The sequence below is a fragment of the Budorcas taxicolor genome, chromosome 7 (genome assembly GCF_023091745.1).
Source record: "Budorcas taxicolor isolate Tak-1 chromosome 7, Takin1.1, whole genome shotgun sequence".
NCBI classification, from domain to species: Eukaryota; Metazoa; Chordata; class Mammalia; order Artiodactyla; family Bovidae; genus Budorcas; species Budorcas taxicolor.
This window is the reverse complement of record NC_068916.1, coordinates 37802276-37820468: the sequence shown is the minus strand read 5'-3', so window position 1 is coordinate 37820468 and position 18193 is coordinate 37802276. Positions and strand designations below refer to the sequence as shown.

Here is an 18193-nt window from a genome sequence, read left to right as displayed (position 1 = left end):
GTATATATGTATGTGTTTGTGTGTGTAACTGAATCACTCTGCTGTACAGCAGAAATTGACATAACATTGTAAATCAACTATATTTCAATAAAATTTGAAAAATTATATGCATCTTCAGATTTGGCTAATTTATTCAACAAATATTTATTGAATGCTTGTTCTGAGCCAGGCTCTGGACCAGATGCTAGAATGGTAAACAAGACACAGCCACTGTTCTTGAAAGAATACATAGTTTAATGAAAATTTAATTGAATTTTCATCAGTCTCTGGACTGGTGTGTGTGTATGTGTGTGTGTGAGACAGAGAGAGAGAGTTTTGAGTCTTAGGTTTTTGCCTATAACAGAGTGGGATATGTCACTGAGAGCTAAGAGAATCTAATGAAAAATTCTTTCTCTAATTCTAGTAATAAGGACTTGTTAACTCCTTACCATTTTGTTCCTGATAAGGATGAAATCTGTCCCATTGAGTAATGAAAATCCTAGAACAAGCCCTCAATTTCTGAGTAGCTGGAACATAACATATTTTCTATCAGTTGGGGACACGGCATTTTGATTGCTGAGTAAAGCAGACCATTGAGATGTCAGCAGCAGTTTTTTGTTTGTTGGCTTTCTGTCCATCAAATTATTCATTATAGGTTAAGTGACACCAGCAGGAATTAAGATGACTCAACTAGATTCATTCAAAAAGTAGGAGAATTGAGAAAAGAAATACCTTTACCCAACAGTGTATTTTAGATTCTCAGGCTTATGCTAAGGGTGTTTGGAGTGATGAAAATAAACTAAGCTTGGAAACAAAGTTTTGCCTTATGTAAGTCACGAAGTACATCTCCTGTTCTCCAGGGAGACATAAGTTGTTACTGTTCAGTAGCTAAAGTGAAAGTGAAAGTGAAGTTGCTCAGTCGTGTCTGACTCTTTGTGACCCCATGGGCTGTAGCCCACCAGGCTCCTCCGTCCATGGGATTCTCCAGGCAAGAATACTGGAGTGGGTTGCCATTTCCTTCTCTGGGGGATCAAACCCAGGTCTCTCACATTGCAGGCAGACACTTTAACCTCTGAGCCACTAGGGAAGTCCCTGTTCAGTAGCTAAATCATATCCAACTTTTTGTGACCCCGTGGAATGTAGCATGCTAGGCTCCTCTGTCCTGCACTCTCTCCCAGAGTTTCTCAAATTCATGTCCATTGAGTAGGTGATGTTATCTAATCATCTCATCCTCTGCCATCCCTTTCTCCTTTTTGCTTTCTATCTTTTCTAGCATCAGAGTCTTTTCCAATGAATTGGCTCTTTGTATCAGGTGGCCAAAGTTTTGGAGCTTTAGCTTCAGCATCAGTCCTTCCAGTGAATGTTCAGGGTTGATTTCCTTTAGGATTGACTGGTTTGATCTCCTTGCTGTCCAAGAGACTCTCAAGAGTCCTCTCTAGCACCATAATTCACAAGCATCAATTCTTTGGTGCTCAACCTTCTTTATGGTCCAACTCTCACATCCCATCCTTGACTACTGGCAAAATCATAGCTTTGACTACACGGATCTTTGTTGGCAAAGTAATGTCTCCGCTTTTTAACACACTGTCCAGGTTTCCCTTATAGCTCAGTTGGTAAAGAATCCGCCTGCAATGCAGGAGACTGTGGTTGGATTCCTGGGTTGGGAAGATCTGCTGGAAAAGGGATAGACTAGCCTCTGCAGTATTCTTGGGTTTCCCTTGTGGCTCAGCTGGTAAAGAATCTGCCTACAATGTGGGAGACCTGGGTTCAATCCCTGGGTTAGGAAGATCCCCTGGATAAGAGAAAGGCTACCCACTCCAGTGTTCTTGCCTGGAGAATGCCATGGACTGTATAGTCCATGGGGTTGCAAAGAGTCAGACACAACTGAGCAACTTTCACTTCTACTTTCCTTGATGGCTCAGTAGTAAAGAAGCCACTTGAAATGCAGAAGATGTGGGTTTGATCCCTGGGTTGGTAAGATCCCCTGGAGGAGGGCATGGTAACCCATCCAGTATTCTTGACTGGAGAATCCCATGACAGTGGAGCCTGGCCAGCTACAGTCCATAAGGTCAAAGATTTGGACATGACTGAAGTGACTTAGCATGCACACACTAGGTTTGTCATAGCTTTCCTTCCAAGGAGCAGATGTCTTTTAATTTCATGACTGCAGTCACTATTCACATGGATTTTGGAGCCCAAGAAAGTAAAATTTGCAATGATTCCAATTTTTCCCCTTCTATTTGCCATGAAGTGATAGGACCAGTTGCCATGATCTTAGTTTTTTAATGTTGAGTTTGAAGCCAGCCTTTTCACTCTTCTCTTTCACCCTTATCAAGAGGCTCTTTAGTTACTCTTCACTTTCTGCCATTAGAGTGGTATCATCTGCATATCTGAAGTTGTTGATATTTCTCCTGGAATTCTTGATTCCAATTTATAATTCATCCAGTCCAGTATTTTGCATAATGTACTCTGCATAGAAGTGAAATAAGCAGGGTGACAATATATAGCCTTGAAATACTCTTTTCCCAATTTTGAGCTAGTTATTTGTCCTATGTCCAGTTCTAACTGTTGCTTCTTGACTCACATATAGGTTTCTCAGGAGATAGGTAAGGTGGTCTGGTATACCCATGTCTTTTAAAAATTATTCACAGTTAATTGTGATCCACACAATCAAAGGCTTCAGCATAGTCAATGAAGCAGAAGTAGATGTTTTTCTGGAATTACCTTGCTTTCTCCACAGTCCAAAGAATGTTGACAATTTGATCTCTGGTTCCTCTGCCTTTTCTTACCTGAGTATTGTACTGTTGATTTTGTGGCTTTGGCAAGTGAATATCTCTGTCTCAGTTTGTTCATCTCTTAGCTGTAAATGAATAATTCCTACCTCACAGTTTGTAGCAATGATTAAATCATAGAGAACATGTAAAATTTATGGCCTTATTATAGCCACCTTGTAGATTTGAGAGAGGACAGAGTGAAACAGTGTATTATCTGGCACTATTCAGAATAACCAAGATATGGGAAAAATTAAATGTCCATCCACAGATGAATGGATAAGGAAGATGTGAGACATTTACCCAGTGGAATATGACTCAGCTATAGAAAAATATGAAATAATGCCATTTGCAGCAACATGGAAGACGCTTACTCCTTGGAAGAAAAGTTATGACCAACGTAGATAGTATATTCAAAAGCAGAGACATTACTTTGCCGACTAAGGTCCGTCTAGTCAAGGCTATGGTTTTTCCTGTGGTCATGTATGGATGTGAGAGTTGGACTGTGAAGAAGGCTGAGTGCCGAAGAATTGATGCTTTTGAAATGTGGTGTTGGAGAAGACTCTTGAGAGTCCCTTGGACTGCAAGGAGATCCAACCAGTCCATTCTGAAGGAGATCAGCCCTGGGATTTCTTTGGAAGGAATGATGCTAAAGCTGAAGCTCTAGTACTTTGGCCACCTCATGCAAAGCGTTGACTCATTGGGGAAGACTCTGATGCTGGGAGGGATTGGGGGCAGGAGGAGAAGGGGATGACCAAGGATGAGATGGCTGGATGGCATCATCGACTCAATGGACGTGGGTCTGAGTGAACTCCGGGAGTTGGTGATGGACAGGGAGGCCTGGCGTGCTGCGATTCATGGGGTGGCAAAGAGTCGGACACGACCGAGTGACTGAACTGAACTGAACTGGATGGACCTAGTGATTCTCAAACTAAGTGAAGTAAATCAGAAAAAGACAAAATATCGCCTGATATCACTTATATGTGAAATGCAAGATACAACAAAATAAACTTATCTATGAAACAGAAACAGACTCACAGACACAGAGAACAGATTTGTGGTTTTCAAGGGGCAGGAGGGTTGGGGAGCAGTGGATTGGAGTTGTTGGGGATTAGCAGCTATGAAGTATTACATAGAGAATGGATAAACAAGGTCCTACTGTATAGCACAGGGACTATTCAATATCCTGTGATAAATCATAATAGAAAAGAATATGAAAAAGACTGTATCTATATATACACATACACACACACTCATATATGTATGGGCTTCCCAGGTGGTGCTAGTGATAAAGAACCTACCTGCCAATGCAAGAGATGTAAGAGACATGGATTTGATCCCTGGGTCAGGAAGATCTCCTGGAGGAGAGTATGGCAACCTTCTCCAGTATTCTTTAAAAGAAGTTATCTATTTATTTGTTACTTTTTATCTTTTTGGCCACACCATGCAGCATGTGGGATCTTTGCTCCCAGACCAGGGATTGAATCCAGTGGAAGCACAGAGTCTTAACCACTGGACCACCTGGGAAACCCCAAACTCCAGCATTCTTCCTTGGGGAATCCCATGAACAAAGGAGTCTGGCGGGCTACAGTCCATAGGGTTGAGACAGGACTGAAGTGACTTAGCACGCACACATGCACACATACATATCTGAATCACTTGCTATATACCAGAAACTAATACAACTGTACTTCAACCAATACAACAACTGTAAATCAACTGTACTTCATTAAAATATTTTTTTTTAAAGAGAAAAGTCTTTATTATTGCTAAAGCCTTTTGCAGAAGTTAGATTTTGCTATAGATTGACTCAACATGTGTTACTGTCTTACATTTACTTAGCTTTGGGGGTGGCCTAGCCTCAGGAATCTCCTAGAATAACAGGAAGTCAACTGCAGTATCAGTTGGGAAATGACAGAGCCCCAAAGATATACAGTCGGTAATAGACTGTATCTTTCAGGTGTGTGTGCGTGAATCACTAAGTCAGGTCTGACTCTTTGTGACTCCATGGACTGTAGCCTGCCAGGCCCCTCTGTCCATGAAATTCTTCAGACAAGAATACAGGACAGGGCAGCCATTCCCTTCTCCAGGGGATCTTCATGATCCAGTGATCAAACCTGGGTCTCCTGCATTGCAGGTGGATTCCTTACTGTCCAAGTCACCAGGGAAGCCCCATCCGTTACAAAGGACCTCTTAGCTTCCAATCTCATCTCTTCCCTGGAACACTGCAGTTTCCTCCTAACTGGTCTCCTGGATTTTACTCTTGCCCCTCTCATCACAGCTGTCAGAGAAGCTTTTCAAAAAGTAAGTCAAATCCTTTCGCTCCTCAACTCCAAACCCTCTACTAGCTTCCCATTGTCTTGGAGTAGAATCCAGGCTCCTTTCTGTGACCAACAAGGAAGCCTACCCTACCCTTTTCGGGCCTCATTATTGTGAACTCATTACTCTCAAACCTCCACCTCATTATTCTTATTCATACCTCAGGGACTTTGCATTTTTAGAACCCTCTGCCTGGAACACTTGAGTCCTCACATGACAGGTCCCTTTTGATGTTCAGATCTCAGTACATGAGTATAACAACCTCAGATAAAACCTAAAATGTCCATTTTCTTCACATCACTAGTAACTAGATGCTATTGTGTTGTTTATCCATTTATCTCAAAGTTCTGTGTTCCAGGAGGAAAAGAGAGGCCAAGTTGGCTTGGGCCACCACTGAGCACCCAGTACTGAGAGCTACACTGGGCATAGAGTCAAAGGCCTATAAATATTGAGCCCAAGCTAGATCCTTAGAGCAAAGACCTCATGAATGTAGATGGACTTATGGGAATACAGCCTTGAGAACTAAATCAGGAAATAAAGCTACTACCTGTGGGATGTAGACGGAAAGTCTTTACTCACAGCATCTCAAATAGAGAAGAAAAGGAGGACCACCTAAGTTTTGCCCAATGGAGGAAAGGATCCTAATAGCAGTGACTTTTAAGGTAGATATTCTTTTTTGAGGCAGAAATAGTTTATTGCTCTTTTAAAACCCCATGTTCATAAAAAAAAAATTACATGATTTGCGAACTGTCAACAAGTTCAAACGACACCTCAGTTGGCAGAGTGGGAAAGGGAGGGAAAGAAGGAGACCTATTTACAGATGGTTTCAGTAACTCAGATGCATTGAAATTGTCCCTACAATCTTAGACTCTGGCTTGGGGGAGGAGAGGGGAGGATGTTTCCCAAAGATATCGTGTAGGTTCCACCGAACCAGATGCTCAGATTACCATCTGGATACTTTGGGCTCAATATGCCAATGAACATGGAGATGGAAGCATAACATACTGCCAGGGCAACCTCCCTCCCATTACAATGAGGGACCAGGGTTGCTGTTACACACAACAGAGTCAGGAAAAGTCGGACTGGAGCCCAGCAGATTCCCTGGGACATATCTGTGCGCTTCTGTACCCAATGCTAACAGAAAAGAAGCAATTGCAACAACTATAACCTGACACGGTTGAGGCAACGCAGACCCCGCAGAAATCAAAGTCTGGATATCTCCTCAGGAAAGCAATCAGACCGACAAGTTGGGAAGTATTAGCGAAGTATTCGGAGAAGGCGATGGCACCCCACTCCAGTACTCTTGCCTGGAAAATCCCATGGATGGAGGAGCCTGGTAGGCTGCAGTCCATGGGGTCTTGAAGAGTCGGACACAACTGAGCAACTTCACTTTCACTTTTCACTTTCATGCATTGGAGAAGGCAATGGCAACCCACTCCAGTTTTCTTGCCTGGAGAATCCCAGGGATGGGGGAGCCTGGTGGGCTGCCATCTATTGGGTCGCACAGAGTCGGACACAACTGAAGTGACTTAGCAGCAGTAGCAGCAGCTAAGTATTAGCTGAGAGTGACAAAATCTATACTGAATGGTAGGAGGGAGATGATGTAATGTTCACTTAGAGCTTCAGAACCAGCCTCAGCTGCAGAGAACTGTAACTTGTCTTGCTAACTCGTTTTTCCTAAGTCTTAAGAGAGATTGTGGCTTGTTGCTGTTCAGTCGCTCAGTCATGTCTGACGCTTTGCGACCCCATGGACTGCAGCATGCCAGACTTCCCTGCCCCTTCACCATCTTTCGGAGCTTGCTCGAACTCATGTCCATTGAGTCGGAGAAGCTACCCAACTGTCTCAGGGATTTTTATGAATGACTGGACTTTTACCCCGCCTTTCAGAAGGAGTGCGGTCCTTTTGTTCCCACAGTAGAGAAGACCCCATATTGTCAGATGAGACCAGGTATAATGAGAGGGAATGAACAACACTGAGGGCCCAAGTGTGTACTGTGTCAGACGACTCATGTTTTCACTTTGGACCTTTGCAGTTTTACCTGTCTTCAAGGCCCTTGGTCACTTGTTTCGCCTAAGCCACTTCTGTGGTGACCAGCTCTACATGGGTCCTATCTAGTCACCACCATGGTGACACACTTACACAGACACGACCTGACAGAGCTTCACCTCGTGGGTGCGCCTCCCACCCCACAGCTTGCCTGTTACCACTGGAGTACGAGACACTGTGGGCCAGCACAGTGTCCACCCATGCACTACACAGAAGTGCGGGAGAATTCATGTCCCGTGGGGCAAAACCCTGACCTCTGACAGCTGATGTCTACCAAATGAAAACTTTTCATTTCCTGCTCCATGTTGAGCTGTCTTAAGATGCAAGCATTCACATGGTCTCTCGGAGGCAGACCTATGGGATGGAGCAGTGTAGTTCCTACCAAACATTAGCCTTCCTCCTGTATTTCTCCCTGTTCCTTGCCTCCCTGCCTTGTTCTGTCACGCCCGATACCTTGGAATTGCACTCCCCAGTAAAGTATAAACATGTAAGCTTTTGATTCAGGCTATGTTTTCTATGGGACCTAGCCTATGACATAGTGTATCAAATTAGTGGCTCAACCACAGAGAAAATAACAATTTCAAGTGAATTTAAAACACAGTATCTGTAGGGCATTAATCCTACATTTTCCCAATAGGCTATATCCTAAAAACAGAAAAATCTTAAATGATATTTAGTAATCACAGGTCAGTAAAAACATTGATGTTGTTATTTAAAAACTATACAGATATAGAAAATAAATATATGGTTACCAAAAGGGAAAAGAGCCTGATGTTGCAGAAGATTGAGGGCAGGAAAAGAAGGGGGTGACAGAAAATGAGATAGATAGATGGCATTACCGACTCAATGGACATGAACTTGAGCAAACTCCAGGAGAGAAGGCACAGGGAAGCCTGACATGGGGTTACACAGAATCAGACATGACTGAGCAACTGAATAACAGTAACAAAAGGGAAAGGAAGAGGAGGTATTAGGAGATTGGGATTAACAGATACACAGTACTATATATAAAATAGATAAAACAACAAGGACCTACTGTATAGCACAGGGAACTATATTCAATATCTTGTAATAGCCTGTAATAGAAAAGAATCTGAAAAAGAATATATATTTGTGTGCATGCATATGTATAACTGAATCACTTTGCTGTGCATCAGAAACTAATATAACATTGTAAACCAACTACACTTCAATAAAAAATAAATTAAAAAAAACTGTATATGGGGGTTTCCCTGGTGGCTCAATGGCAAAGAATCCACCTGCCAATTCAGGAGACCCAGGTTTGATCCCTGGATACCCTAGATCCCTGTCAACCTACTACAGTATTCTTGCCTGGGAAATCCCATGAACAGAGACGCCTGGTGGGCTACAGTGCATGGGGTCACAAAAGAGTTGTACATGACTTAGTGACTGAACAACAACAATAGCATATCTTCCTGTAGATAGAGCAAAAAAGAGTGGTTATATTATGCCTTAGAACCAAGATTTATGGCTTCCCAGGTGGTGCAGTAGGAAAGAATCTGTCTGCCACTGCAGGAGAACCAACATTTTTGGTGAAAGAGAAATATATAGGTCTAAAATCAAAAAGATTAAGTAAAACATTGTAATCTTAAATTTAAATTAGAAATATTAATAAGAACACAATTTATTTTTCTTTTTCAAACAGAAAATGTGTTGCCCAATTCTGTTGACTAAAGAGGTCTATTAAATGTAATTACTGAGGAGCCCCAACAATGGTTTCTAAATATAATTTTCTGCTAACAGATCATAGAATTCCTTGAAGAAATGACTAATCCCAGTCTGAGGGCAGGTAATGTACAGGATGAGCTGGGAATGTGTGTTAGAGAGCAAACAAGCTGTTGAACTGTTACAAGGGGCCAAAGATGGGGAAATTTAAGCATCAGAAATTATAACGATGGGCTTTTCTGGTGGCTCAGTGGTGAAGAATCCATCTGCCAGTGCAGAAGACACGGGTTCAATCCCTGATCCAGGAAGATGGAACGTGCTGTGGAGCACCTAAGCTTCTGCACCACAGGTTTTGAGCCTGTGCTCTAGACCTTGGGAGCCACAACTACTGAGCCCACGAGCTGCAACTACTGAAGCCTGTGTGCTCTAGAACCCATGCTTGGCAACAAGAGAAGCCACTGCAATGAGAAGCTCATGCACCGCAGCTAGAGAGTATCCTCTGCTTACCCAACTAGAGAAAAGCCTGAGCAACAACAAAGACTCAGCACAGCCAAAAAAATGTTTAAATAAATAAATAAAATTATTTTTTTAATATAATGACTATCTCTTCTGTACTGAATTGCCTTTGCAACTTTGTCAGAAATTAGTTGTTTACATACATGTATGTCTTTTTTCTAGACTACTATTTTCTATTTCTATGTTCTTTCATTGATCTATTTGTTTATTTTGATGTCAAAATCACAGTTTTAATAACTGTAACTATATAATAAGTCTTGAAATCTGGTAGTATTAGTCCTCCAATTTTGTTCTTTGCCAAAGTTTTTTTTTTTTTCTCTTTTTTCTATTTTAGGTACTGCCAGGGTTCTGTGATTGCATTGACTCTATTTTTTTTCTAATTTATTTATTTTAATTGAAGGCTAATTACTTTACAATATTGTATTGATTTTGCCATACATTGATATGAATCCGCCACGGGTGTACATGTGCTCCCCATCTGGAACCCCCCTCCCACCTCCCTCCCCATATCATCCCTCTGGGTCATCCCAGTGCACCAGCCCCCAGCATCCTGTATCAGGCATCAAACCTGGACTGGCAATTCATTTCCCATATGATAATATATATGTTTCAATGTTATTCTCCCAAATCATCCCAGCCTCGCCCTCTCCCACAGAGTCCAAAAGACTGCTCTATACATCTGTGTCTCTTTTACTGTCTCTCATACAGGGTTATCATTACCATCTTTCTAAATTCCATATATATGCGTTAGTATACTGTATTGGTGTTTTTCTTTCTGGCTTCAGTTCAGTTCAGTTCAGTCGCTCAGTCGTGTCTGACTCTTTGCGACCCCATGAATCGCAGCACACCAGGCCTCTCTCTCCATCACCAACTCCCGGAGTTCACTCAGACTTGCGTCCATCGAGTCAGTGATGCCATTCAGCCATCTCATCCTCTGTCGTTCCCTTCTCCTCCTGCCCCCAATCCCTCCCAGCATCAAAGTCTTTTCCAATGAGTCAACTCTTCGCATGAGGTGGCCAAAGTACTGGAGTTTCAGCTTTAGCATCATTCCTTCCAAAGAAATCCCAGGGTTGATCTCCTTCAGAATGGACTGGTTGGATCTCCTTGCAGTCCTAGGGACTCTCAAGAGTCTGCTCCAACACCACAGTTCAAAAGCATCAATTCTGCTTTTTCGCAACGGGTTTGCCGCCAGGACACAGGTGTCGTGAAAACCACCGTTAAACCTAAGCCAAAATGGGAAAGGAGAAGACCCACATCAACATCGTTGTCATTGGGCACGTAGATTCAGGGAAGTCTACCACGACTGGCCATCTGATCTACAAATGTGGCGGGATCGACAAGAGAACAGTTGAAAAGTTCGAGAAGGAGGCTGCCGAGATGGGAAAGGGCTCCTTCAAATATGCCTGGGTCTTGGACAAACTGAAAGCTGAACGTGAGCGTGGTATTACCATTGATATCTCCCTGTGGAAATTTGGGACCAGCAAGTACTATGTTACCATCATTGATGCCCCAGGACACAGAGACTTCATCAAAAACATGATTACAGGCACATCCCAGGCTGACTGTGCTGTCCTGATTGTTGCTGCTGGTGTTGGCGAATTTGAAGCCGGTATCTCCAAGAACGGGCAGACCCGTGAGCATGCCCTTCTGGCTTACACCCTGGGTGTGAAACAACTAATTGTTGGCGTTAACAAAATGGATTCTACTGAGCCACCCTATAGCCAGAAGAGATACGAGGAAATTGTTAAGGAAGTCAGCACCTACATTAAGAAAATTGGCTACAACCCCGACACAGTAGCATTTGTGCCAATTTCTGGCTGGAATGGTGACAACATGCTGGAGCCAAGTGCTAATATGCCATGGTTCAAGGGATGGAAAGTCACCCGTAAGGACGGCAATGCCAGTGGAACCACCCTGCTTGAAGCTCTGGATTGCATCCTGCCACCAACTCGCCCAACTGACAAACCCTTGCGTTTGCCTCTCCAGGATGTCTATAAAATTGGTGGTATTGGTACTGTCCCTGTGGGTCGTGTGGAGACTGGTGTTCTCAAACCTGGCATGGTGGTCACCTTGGCTCCAGTCAATGTAACAACTGAGGTGAAGTCTGTAGAAATGCACCATGAAGCACTGAGTGAAGCCCTTCCTGGGGACAATGTGGGCTTCAATGTCAAGAACGTGTCTGTCAAAGATGTCCGTCGTGGCAATGTGGCTGGTGACAGCAAAAATGATCCACCCATGGAAGCTGCTGGCTTCACAGCTCAGGTGATTGTTTTGAACCATCCAGGCCAGATCAGTGCTGGATATGCACCTGTGCTGGATTGTCACACAGCTCACACTGCTTGCAAGTTTGCTGAGCTGAAGGAGAAGATTGATCGTCGTTCTGGGAAAAAGCTGGAAGATGGCCCTAAATTCTTGAAATCTGGTGACACTGCCATCGTTGATATGGTTCCTGGCAAGCCTATGTGTGTCGAGAGCTTTTCTGATTATCCTCCCCTGGGCCGTTTTGCTGTGCGTGACATGAGACAGACAGTTGCTGTGAGTGTCATCAAAGCAGTGGACAAGAAGGCAGCTGGAGCTGGCAAGGTCACCAAGTCTGCCCAGAAAGCTCAGAAGGCTAAATGAATATTATCCCCAGTACCTGCCACCCCAGTCTTAATCAGTGGTGGAAGAATGGTCTCAGAACTGTTTGTCTCAATTGGCCATTTAAGTTTAATAGTAAAAGACTGGTTAATGATAACAATGCATCGTAAAACCTTCAGAAGGAAAGGAGAATGTTTTTGTGGACCATATGTTTTGTGTGTGGCAGTTTAAGTTATTAGTCTTTAAAATCAGTACTTTTTAATGAAAACAACTTGACCAAAAATCTGTCACAGAATTTGAGACCCATTAAAAAAAGTTTAATGAGGAAAAAAAAAAAAAGCATCAATTCTTTGGCGCTCAGCCTTCTTCACAGTTCAACTCTTACATCCATACATGACTACTGGAAAAACCATAGCCTTGTCTAGACGGACCTTAGTCGGCAAAGTAATGGCTCTGCTTTTGAATATACTATCTAGGTTGGTCATAACTTTTCCTCCAAGGAGTAAGCGTCTATTAATGTCATGCCTGAAATCACCATCTGCAGTGATTGTGGAGCCCCAAAAATAAAGCCTGACACTGTTTCCACTGTTTCCGCATCTATTTCCCGTGAAGTGATGAGACCGGATGCCATGATCTTCGTTTTCTGAATATTGAGCTTTAAGCCAACTTTTTCACTCTCCTCTTTTACTTTAATCAAGAGGCTTTTTAGTTCCTCTTCAATTTCTGCCATAAGGGTGGTATCATCTGCATATCTGAGGTTATTGATACTTCTCCCAGCAATCTTGATTCCAGCTTGTGCTTCTTCCAGTCCAGCGTTTCTCATGATGTACTCTGCACAGAAGTTCAATAAGCAGGGTGACAATATACAGCCTTGACATACTCCTTTTCCTATTTGGAACCAGTCTGTTGTTCCATGTCCAGTTCTAACTATTGCTTCCTGACCTGCATATAGGTTTCTCAAGAGGCAGGTCAGGTGGTCTGGTATTCCCATCTCTTTCAGAATTTTCCACAGTTTATTGTGATCCACACAGTTAAAGGCTTTGGCATAATCAATAAAGCAGAAGTAGATGTTTTTCTGGAACTCTTTTACGTTTTCCATGATCCAGTGGATATTGGTAATTTGATCTCTGGTTCCTCTGCCTTTTCTAAAACCAGCTTGAACATCTGGAAGTTCACGGTTCACATATTGCTGAAGCCTGGCTTGGAGAATTTTGAGCATTACTTTACTAGCGTGTGAGATGAGTGCAATTGTGCAGTAGTTTGAGCATTCTTTGCCATTGCCTCTCTTTGACTTACTTCATGCTGTATAATAGGCTCCAGTTTCATCCACCTCATTAGAACTGATTCAAATGTATTCTTTTTAATGGCTGAGTAATACTCCATTGTATATATGTACCACAGCTTTCTTATCCATTCATCTGCTGATGGACATCTAGATTGCTTCCATGTCCTGGCTATCATAAACAGTGCTGCGATGAACACTGGGGTACACGTGTCTCTTTCAATTCTGGTTTCCTCGGTGTGTATGCCCAGCAGTGGGATTGCTGGGTCATAAGGCAGTTCTATTTCCAGTTTTTTAAGGAATCTCCACACTGTTCTCAATAGTGGCTAGACTAGTTTGCATTCCCACCAACAGTGTAAGAGGGTTCCCTTTTCTCCACACCCTCTCCAGCAATTATTGCTTGTAGACTTTTGGATCGCAGCCATTCTGACTGGCATGAAATGGTACCTCATTGTGATTTTGATTTGCACTTCTCTGATAATGAGTGACGTTGAGCATCTTTTCACGTGTTTGTTAGCCATCTGTATGTCTTCTTTGGAGAAATGTCTGTTTAGTCCTTTGACCCATTTTTTGATTGGGTCATTTATTTTTCTGGAATTGAGCTGTAGAAGTTGCTTGTATATTTTTGAGATTAATTCTTTGTCAGTTGCTTCATTTGCTATTTTCTCCCATTCTGAAGGCTGTCTTTTCACCTTGCTTATAGTTTCTTTTCTTGTGCAGAAGCTTTTAATTTTAATTAGGTCCCATTTGTTTATTTTTGCTTTTATTTCCAATATTGTGGAAAGTGGGTCATGGAGGATCCTGCTGTGATGTATGTCAGAGAGTGTTTTGCCTATGTTCTCCTCTAGGAGTTTTATAGTTTCTGGTCTTACACTTAGATCTTTAATCCATTTTGAGTTTATTTTTGTGTATGGTGTTAGAAAGTGTTCTAGTTTCATTCTTTTACAAGTGGTTGACCAGTTTTCCCAGCACCATTTGTTAGAGATTGTCTTTTCTCCATTGTATATTCTTGCCTCCCTTGTCAAAGATAAGATGTCCATAGGTGTGTGGATTTATCTCTGGGCTTTCTATTTTGTTCCATTAATCTATATTTCTTTGTGCCAGTACCATACTGTCTTGATGACTGTGGCTTTGTAGTAGAGCCTGAAGTCCGGCAGGTTGATTCCTCCAGTTCCATTCTTCTTTCTCAAGATTGCTTTGGCTATTCGAGGTGTTTTGTATTTCCATACAAATTGTGAAATTATTTGTTCTAGCTCTGTGAAAAATACCGTTGGTAGCTTCATAGGGATTGCACTGAATCTATAGATAGCTTTGAGTAGTATACTCATTTTCACTATATTGATTCTTCCAATCCATGAACATGGTATATTTCTCCATCTTCTTTGATTTCTTTCACCAGTATTTTATAGTTTTCTATATATAGGTCTTTTGTTTCTTTAGATAGATATATTCCTAAGTATTTTATTCTTTTCATTGCAATGGTGAATGGAATTGTTTCCTTAATTTCTCTATTTTCTCATTATTAGTGTATAAAAATGCAAGGGATTTCTGTGTACTGATTTTATATCCTGCAACTTTAATATATTCATTGATTAGCTCTAGTAATTTTCTGGTGGAGTCTTGATAGGGTTTTCTACGCAGAGGATCATGTCATCTGCAAACAGTGAGAGTTTTACTTCTTCTTTTCCAATTTGAATTCCTTTTATTTCCTTTTCTGCTCTGATTGCTGTGGCAAAAACTTGCAAAACTATGTTGAATAATAGTGGTGAGAGTGGGCACCCTTGTCTTGTTCCTGACTTTAGGGGAAACGCTTTCAATTTTTCACCATTGAGGATAATGTTTGCTGTGGGTTTGTCATATATGGCTTTTATTATGTTGAGGTATATTCCTTCTATTCCTGCCTTCTGGAGGGTTTTTATCATAAATGGATGTTGAATTTTGTCAAAGGCTTTCTCTGCATCTATTGAGATAATCATATGGCTTTTGTTTTTCAATTTGTTAATGTGGTGTATTACACTGATTGATTTGCGGATATTGAAGAATCCTTGCATCCCTGGGATAAAGCCCACTTGGTCATGGTGTATGATCTTTTTAATGTGTTGTTGGATTCTGATTGCTAGAATTTTGTTAAGGACTTTTGCATCTATTTTCATCAGTGATATGGGCCTGTAGTTTTCTTTTTTGGTGGCATCTTTGTCAGGTTTTGGTATTAGGGTGATGGTGGCCTCATAGAATGAGTTTGGAAGTTTGCCTTCCTCTGCAATTTTCTGGAAGAGTTTGAGTAGGATAGGTGTTAGCTCTTCTCTAAATTTTTGGTAGAATTCAGCTGTGAAGCCCTCTGGACCTGGGCTTTTGTTAGCTGGAAGATTTCTGATTACAGTTTCAATTTCTGTGCTTGTGATGGGTCTGTTAAGATTTTCTATTTCTTCCTGGTTCAGTTTTGGAAAGTTGTACTTTTCTAAGAATTTGTCCATTTCTTCCAAGTTGTCCATTTTATTGGCATATAATTGCTGATAGTAGTCTCTTGTGATCCTTTGTATTTCTGTGTTGTCTGTTGTGATCTCTCCATTTTCATTTCTAATTTTATTGATTTGATTTTTCTCCCTTTGTTCACTGATGAGTCTGGCTAGTGGTTTGGCAATTTTATTTATCCTCTCAAAGAACCAACTTCTGGCTTTGTTGATTTTTGTTATGGTCTCTTTTGCTTCTTTTACATTTATTTCTGCCCTAATTTTTAAGATTTCTTTCTTTCTACTAACCCTGGGGTTCTTCACTTCTTCCTTTTCTAGTTGCTTTAGGTGTAGAGTTAGGTTATTTATTTGACTTTTTTCTTGTTTCTTGAGGTATGCCTGTATTGCTATGAACCTTCCCCTTAGCACTGCTTTTACAGTGTCCCACAGGTTTTGGGTTGTTGTGTTTTCATTTTCATTCATTTCTATGCATATTTTGATTTCTTTTTTGATTTCTTCTATGATTTGTTGGTTATTCAGCAGCGTGTTGTTCAGTCTCCATATGTTGGAATTTTTAAATAGTTTTTCTCCTGTAATTGAGATCTAATCTTACTGTATTGTGGTCAGAAAAGATGCTTGGAATGATTTCCAAGCATTTTTTGAATTTACCAAGGCTTGATTTATGGCCCAGGATATGATCTATCCTAGAGAAGGTTCCATGTGTGCTTGAGAAAAAGGTGAAATTCATTGTGCTGGGGTGAAATGTCCTATAGATATCAATTAGATCTAACTGGTCTATTGTATTATTTAAGGTTTGTGTTTCCTTGTTAATTTTCTGTTTAGTTGATCTATCCAAAGGTGTGAGTGGGGTATTAAAGTCTCCCACTATTATTGTGTTATTGTTAATTTCCCCTTTCATACTTGTTAGCATTTGTTTTACATATTGCGGTGCTCCTATGTTGGGTGCATATATATTTATAATTGTTATATCTTCTTCTTGGATTGATCCTTTGATCATTATGTAGTGGCCTTCTTTGTCTCTTTTCACAGAAGTCTATTTTATCTGATATGAGTATTGCTACTCCTGCTTTCTTTTGGTCTCTATTTGCATGGAATATCTTTTTCCAGCTCTTCACTTGGTCCGTATGTGTCCCTTGTTTTGAGGTGGGTCTCTTGTAGACAACATATATAGTGATCTTGTTTTTGTATCCATTCAGCCAGTCTTTGTCTTTTGGTTGGAGCATTCAACCCATTTATGTTTAAGGTAATTATTGATAAGTATGATCTCATTGCCATTTACTTTATTGTTTTGGGTTCAAGTTTATACACCATTTCTGTATTTCCTGTCTAGAGAAGATCCTTTAGCATTTGTTGGAGAGCTGGTTTGGTGGTGCTGAATTCTCTCAGCTTTTGCTTGTCTGTAAAGCTTTCGATTTCTCCTTCATATTTGAATGAGATCCTTGCTGGGTAAAGTAATCTGGGCTGTAGGTTATTTTCTTTCATCACTTTAAGTATGTCCTGCCATTCCCTCCTGGCCTGCAGAGTTTCTATTGAAAGATCAGCTGTTATCCTTATGGGAATCCCCTTGTGTGTTATTTGTTGTTTTTCCCTTGCTGCTTTTAATATTTGTTCTTTGTGTTTGATCTTTGTTAATTTGACTAATATGTGTCTTGGGGTGTTTTGTCTTGGATTTATCCTGTTTGGGACTCTCTGGGTTTCTTGGACTTGGGTGATTATTTCCTTCCCCATTTTAGGGAAGTTTTCAACTACTATCTCCTCAAGTGTTTTCTCATGGTCTTTCTTTTTGTCTTCTTCTTCTGGGACTCCTATGATTCGAGTGTTGAGGCGTTTAACATTGTCCCAGAGGTCTCTGAGATTGTCCTCATTTCTTTTAATTCATTTTTCTTTTTTCCTCTGTTTCATTTATCTCTACCGTTCTATCTTCTACCTCACCTATCCTATCTTCTGCCTCCATTATTCTACTGTTGGTTCCCTCCAGAGTGTTTTTCATCTCATTTACTGCATTATTCATTATACATTGACTCTTTTTTTATTTCTTCTAGGTCCTTGTTAAACCTTTCTGGTATCTTCTCATTCCTTGTCTCCAGGCTATTTATCTGTAACTCCATTTTGTTTTCAAGATTTTGGATCATTTTCACTATCATTATTCGGAATTCTTTATCAGGTAGATTCCCTATCTCTTCCTCTTTTGTTTGGGTTGGTGGGCATTTATCCTGTTCTTTACCTGCTGAGTATTTCTCTGTCTCTTCATCCTGTTTATATTGCTGTGTTTAGGGTGGCCTTTCCATATGCTGGCAGTTTGTGGAAGTGAAGTGAAGTGAATTTGCTCAGTCGTGTCCGACTCTTTGCGACCCCATAGACTGTAGCCCTCCAGGCTCCTCTGTCCATGGAATTCTCCAGGCAAGAATACTGGAGTGGGTTGCCATTTCCTTCTCTAGGGTATCTTCCTGACCCAGGGATCGGACCCAGGGATCGAACCCGGGTCTCCCGCATTGCAGGCAGACGCTTTTAACCTCTGAGCCATCAGGGAAGCTGGCAGTTT

At 41.3% G+C, this 18193-nt stretch overlaps 1 protein-coding gene across 1 annotated transcript; it reads left to right on the top strand.

Annotated features, from left to right (window-relative positions):
* The first annotated feature begins 10496 nt into the window (after window positions 1–10496).
* LOC128050515 (elongation factor 1-alpha 1-like) lies at window positions 10497–11940 on the top strand. Its single transcript, XM_052642769.1, has one exon. The coding sequence runs from the start codon at window positions 10552–10554 to the stop codon at window positions 11938–11940; it is 1389 nt and encodes a 462-aa protein (XP_052498729.1). The 5' UTR covers window positions 10497–10551.
* Window positions 11941–18193: the final 6253 nt, after the last annotated feature.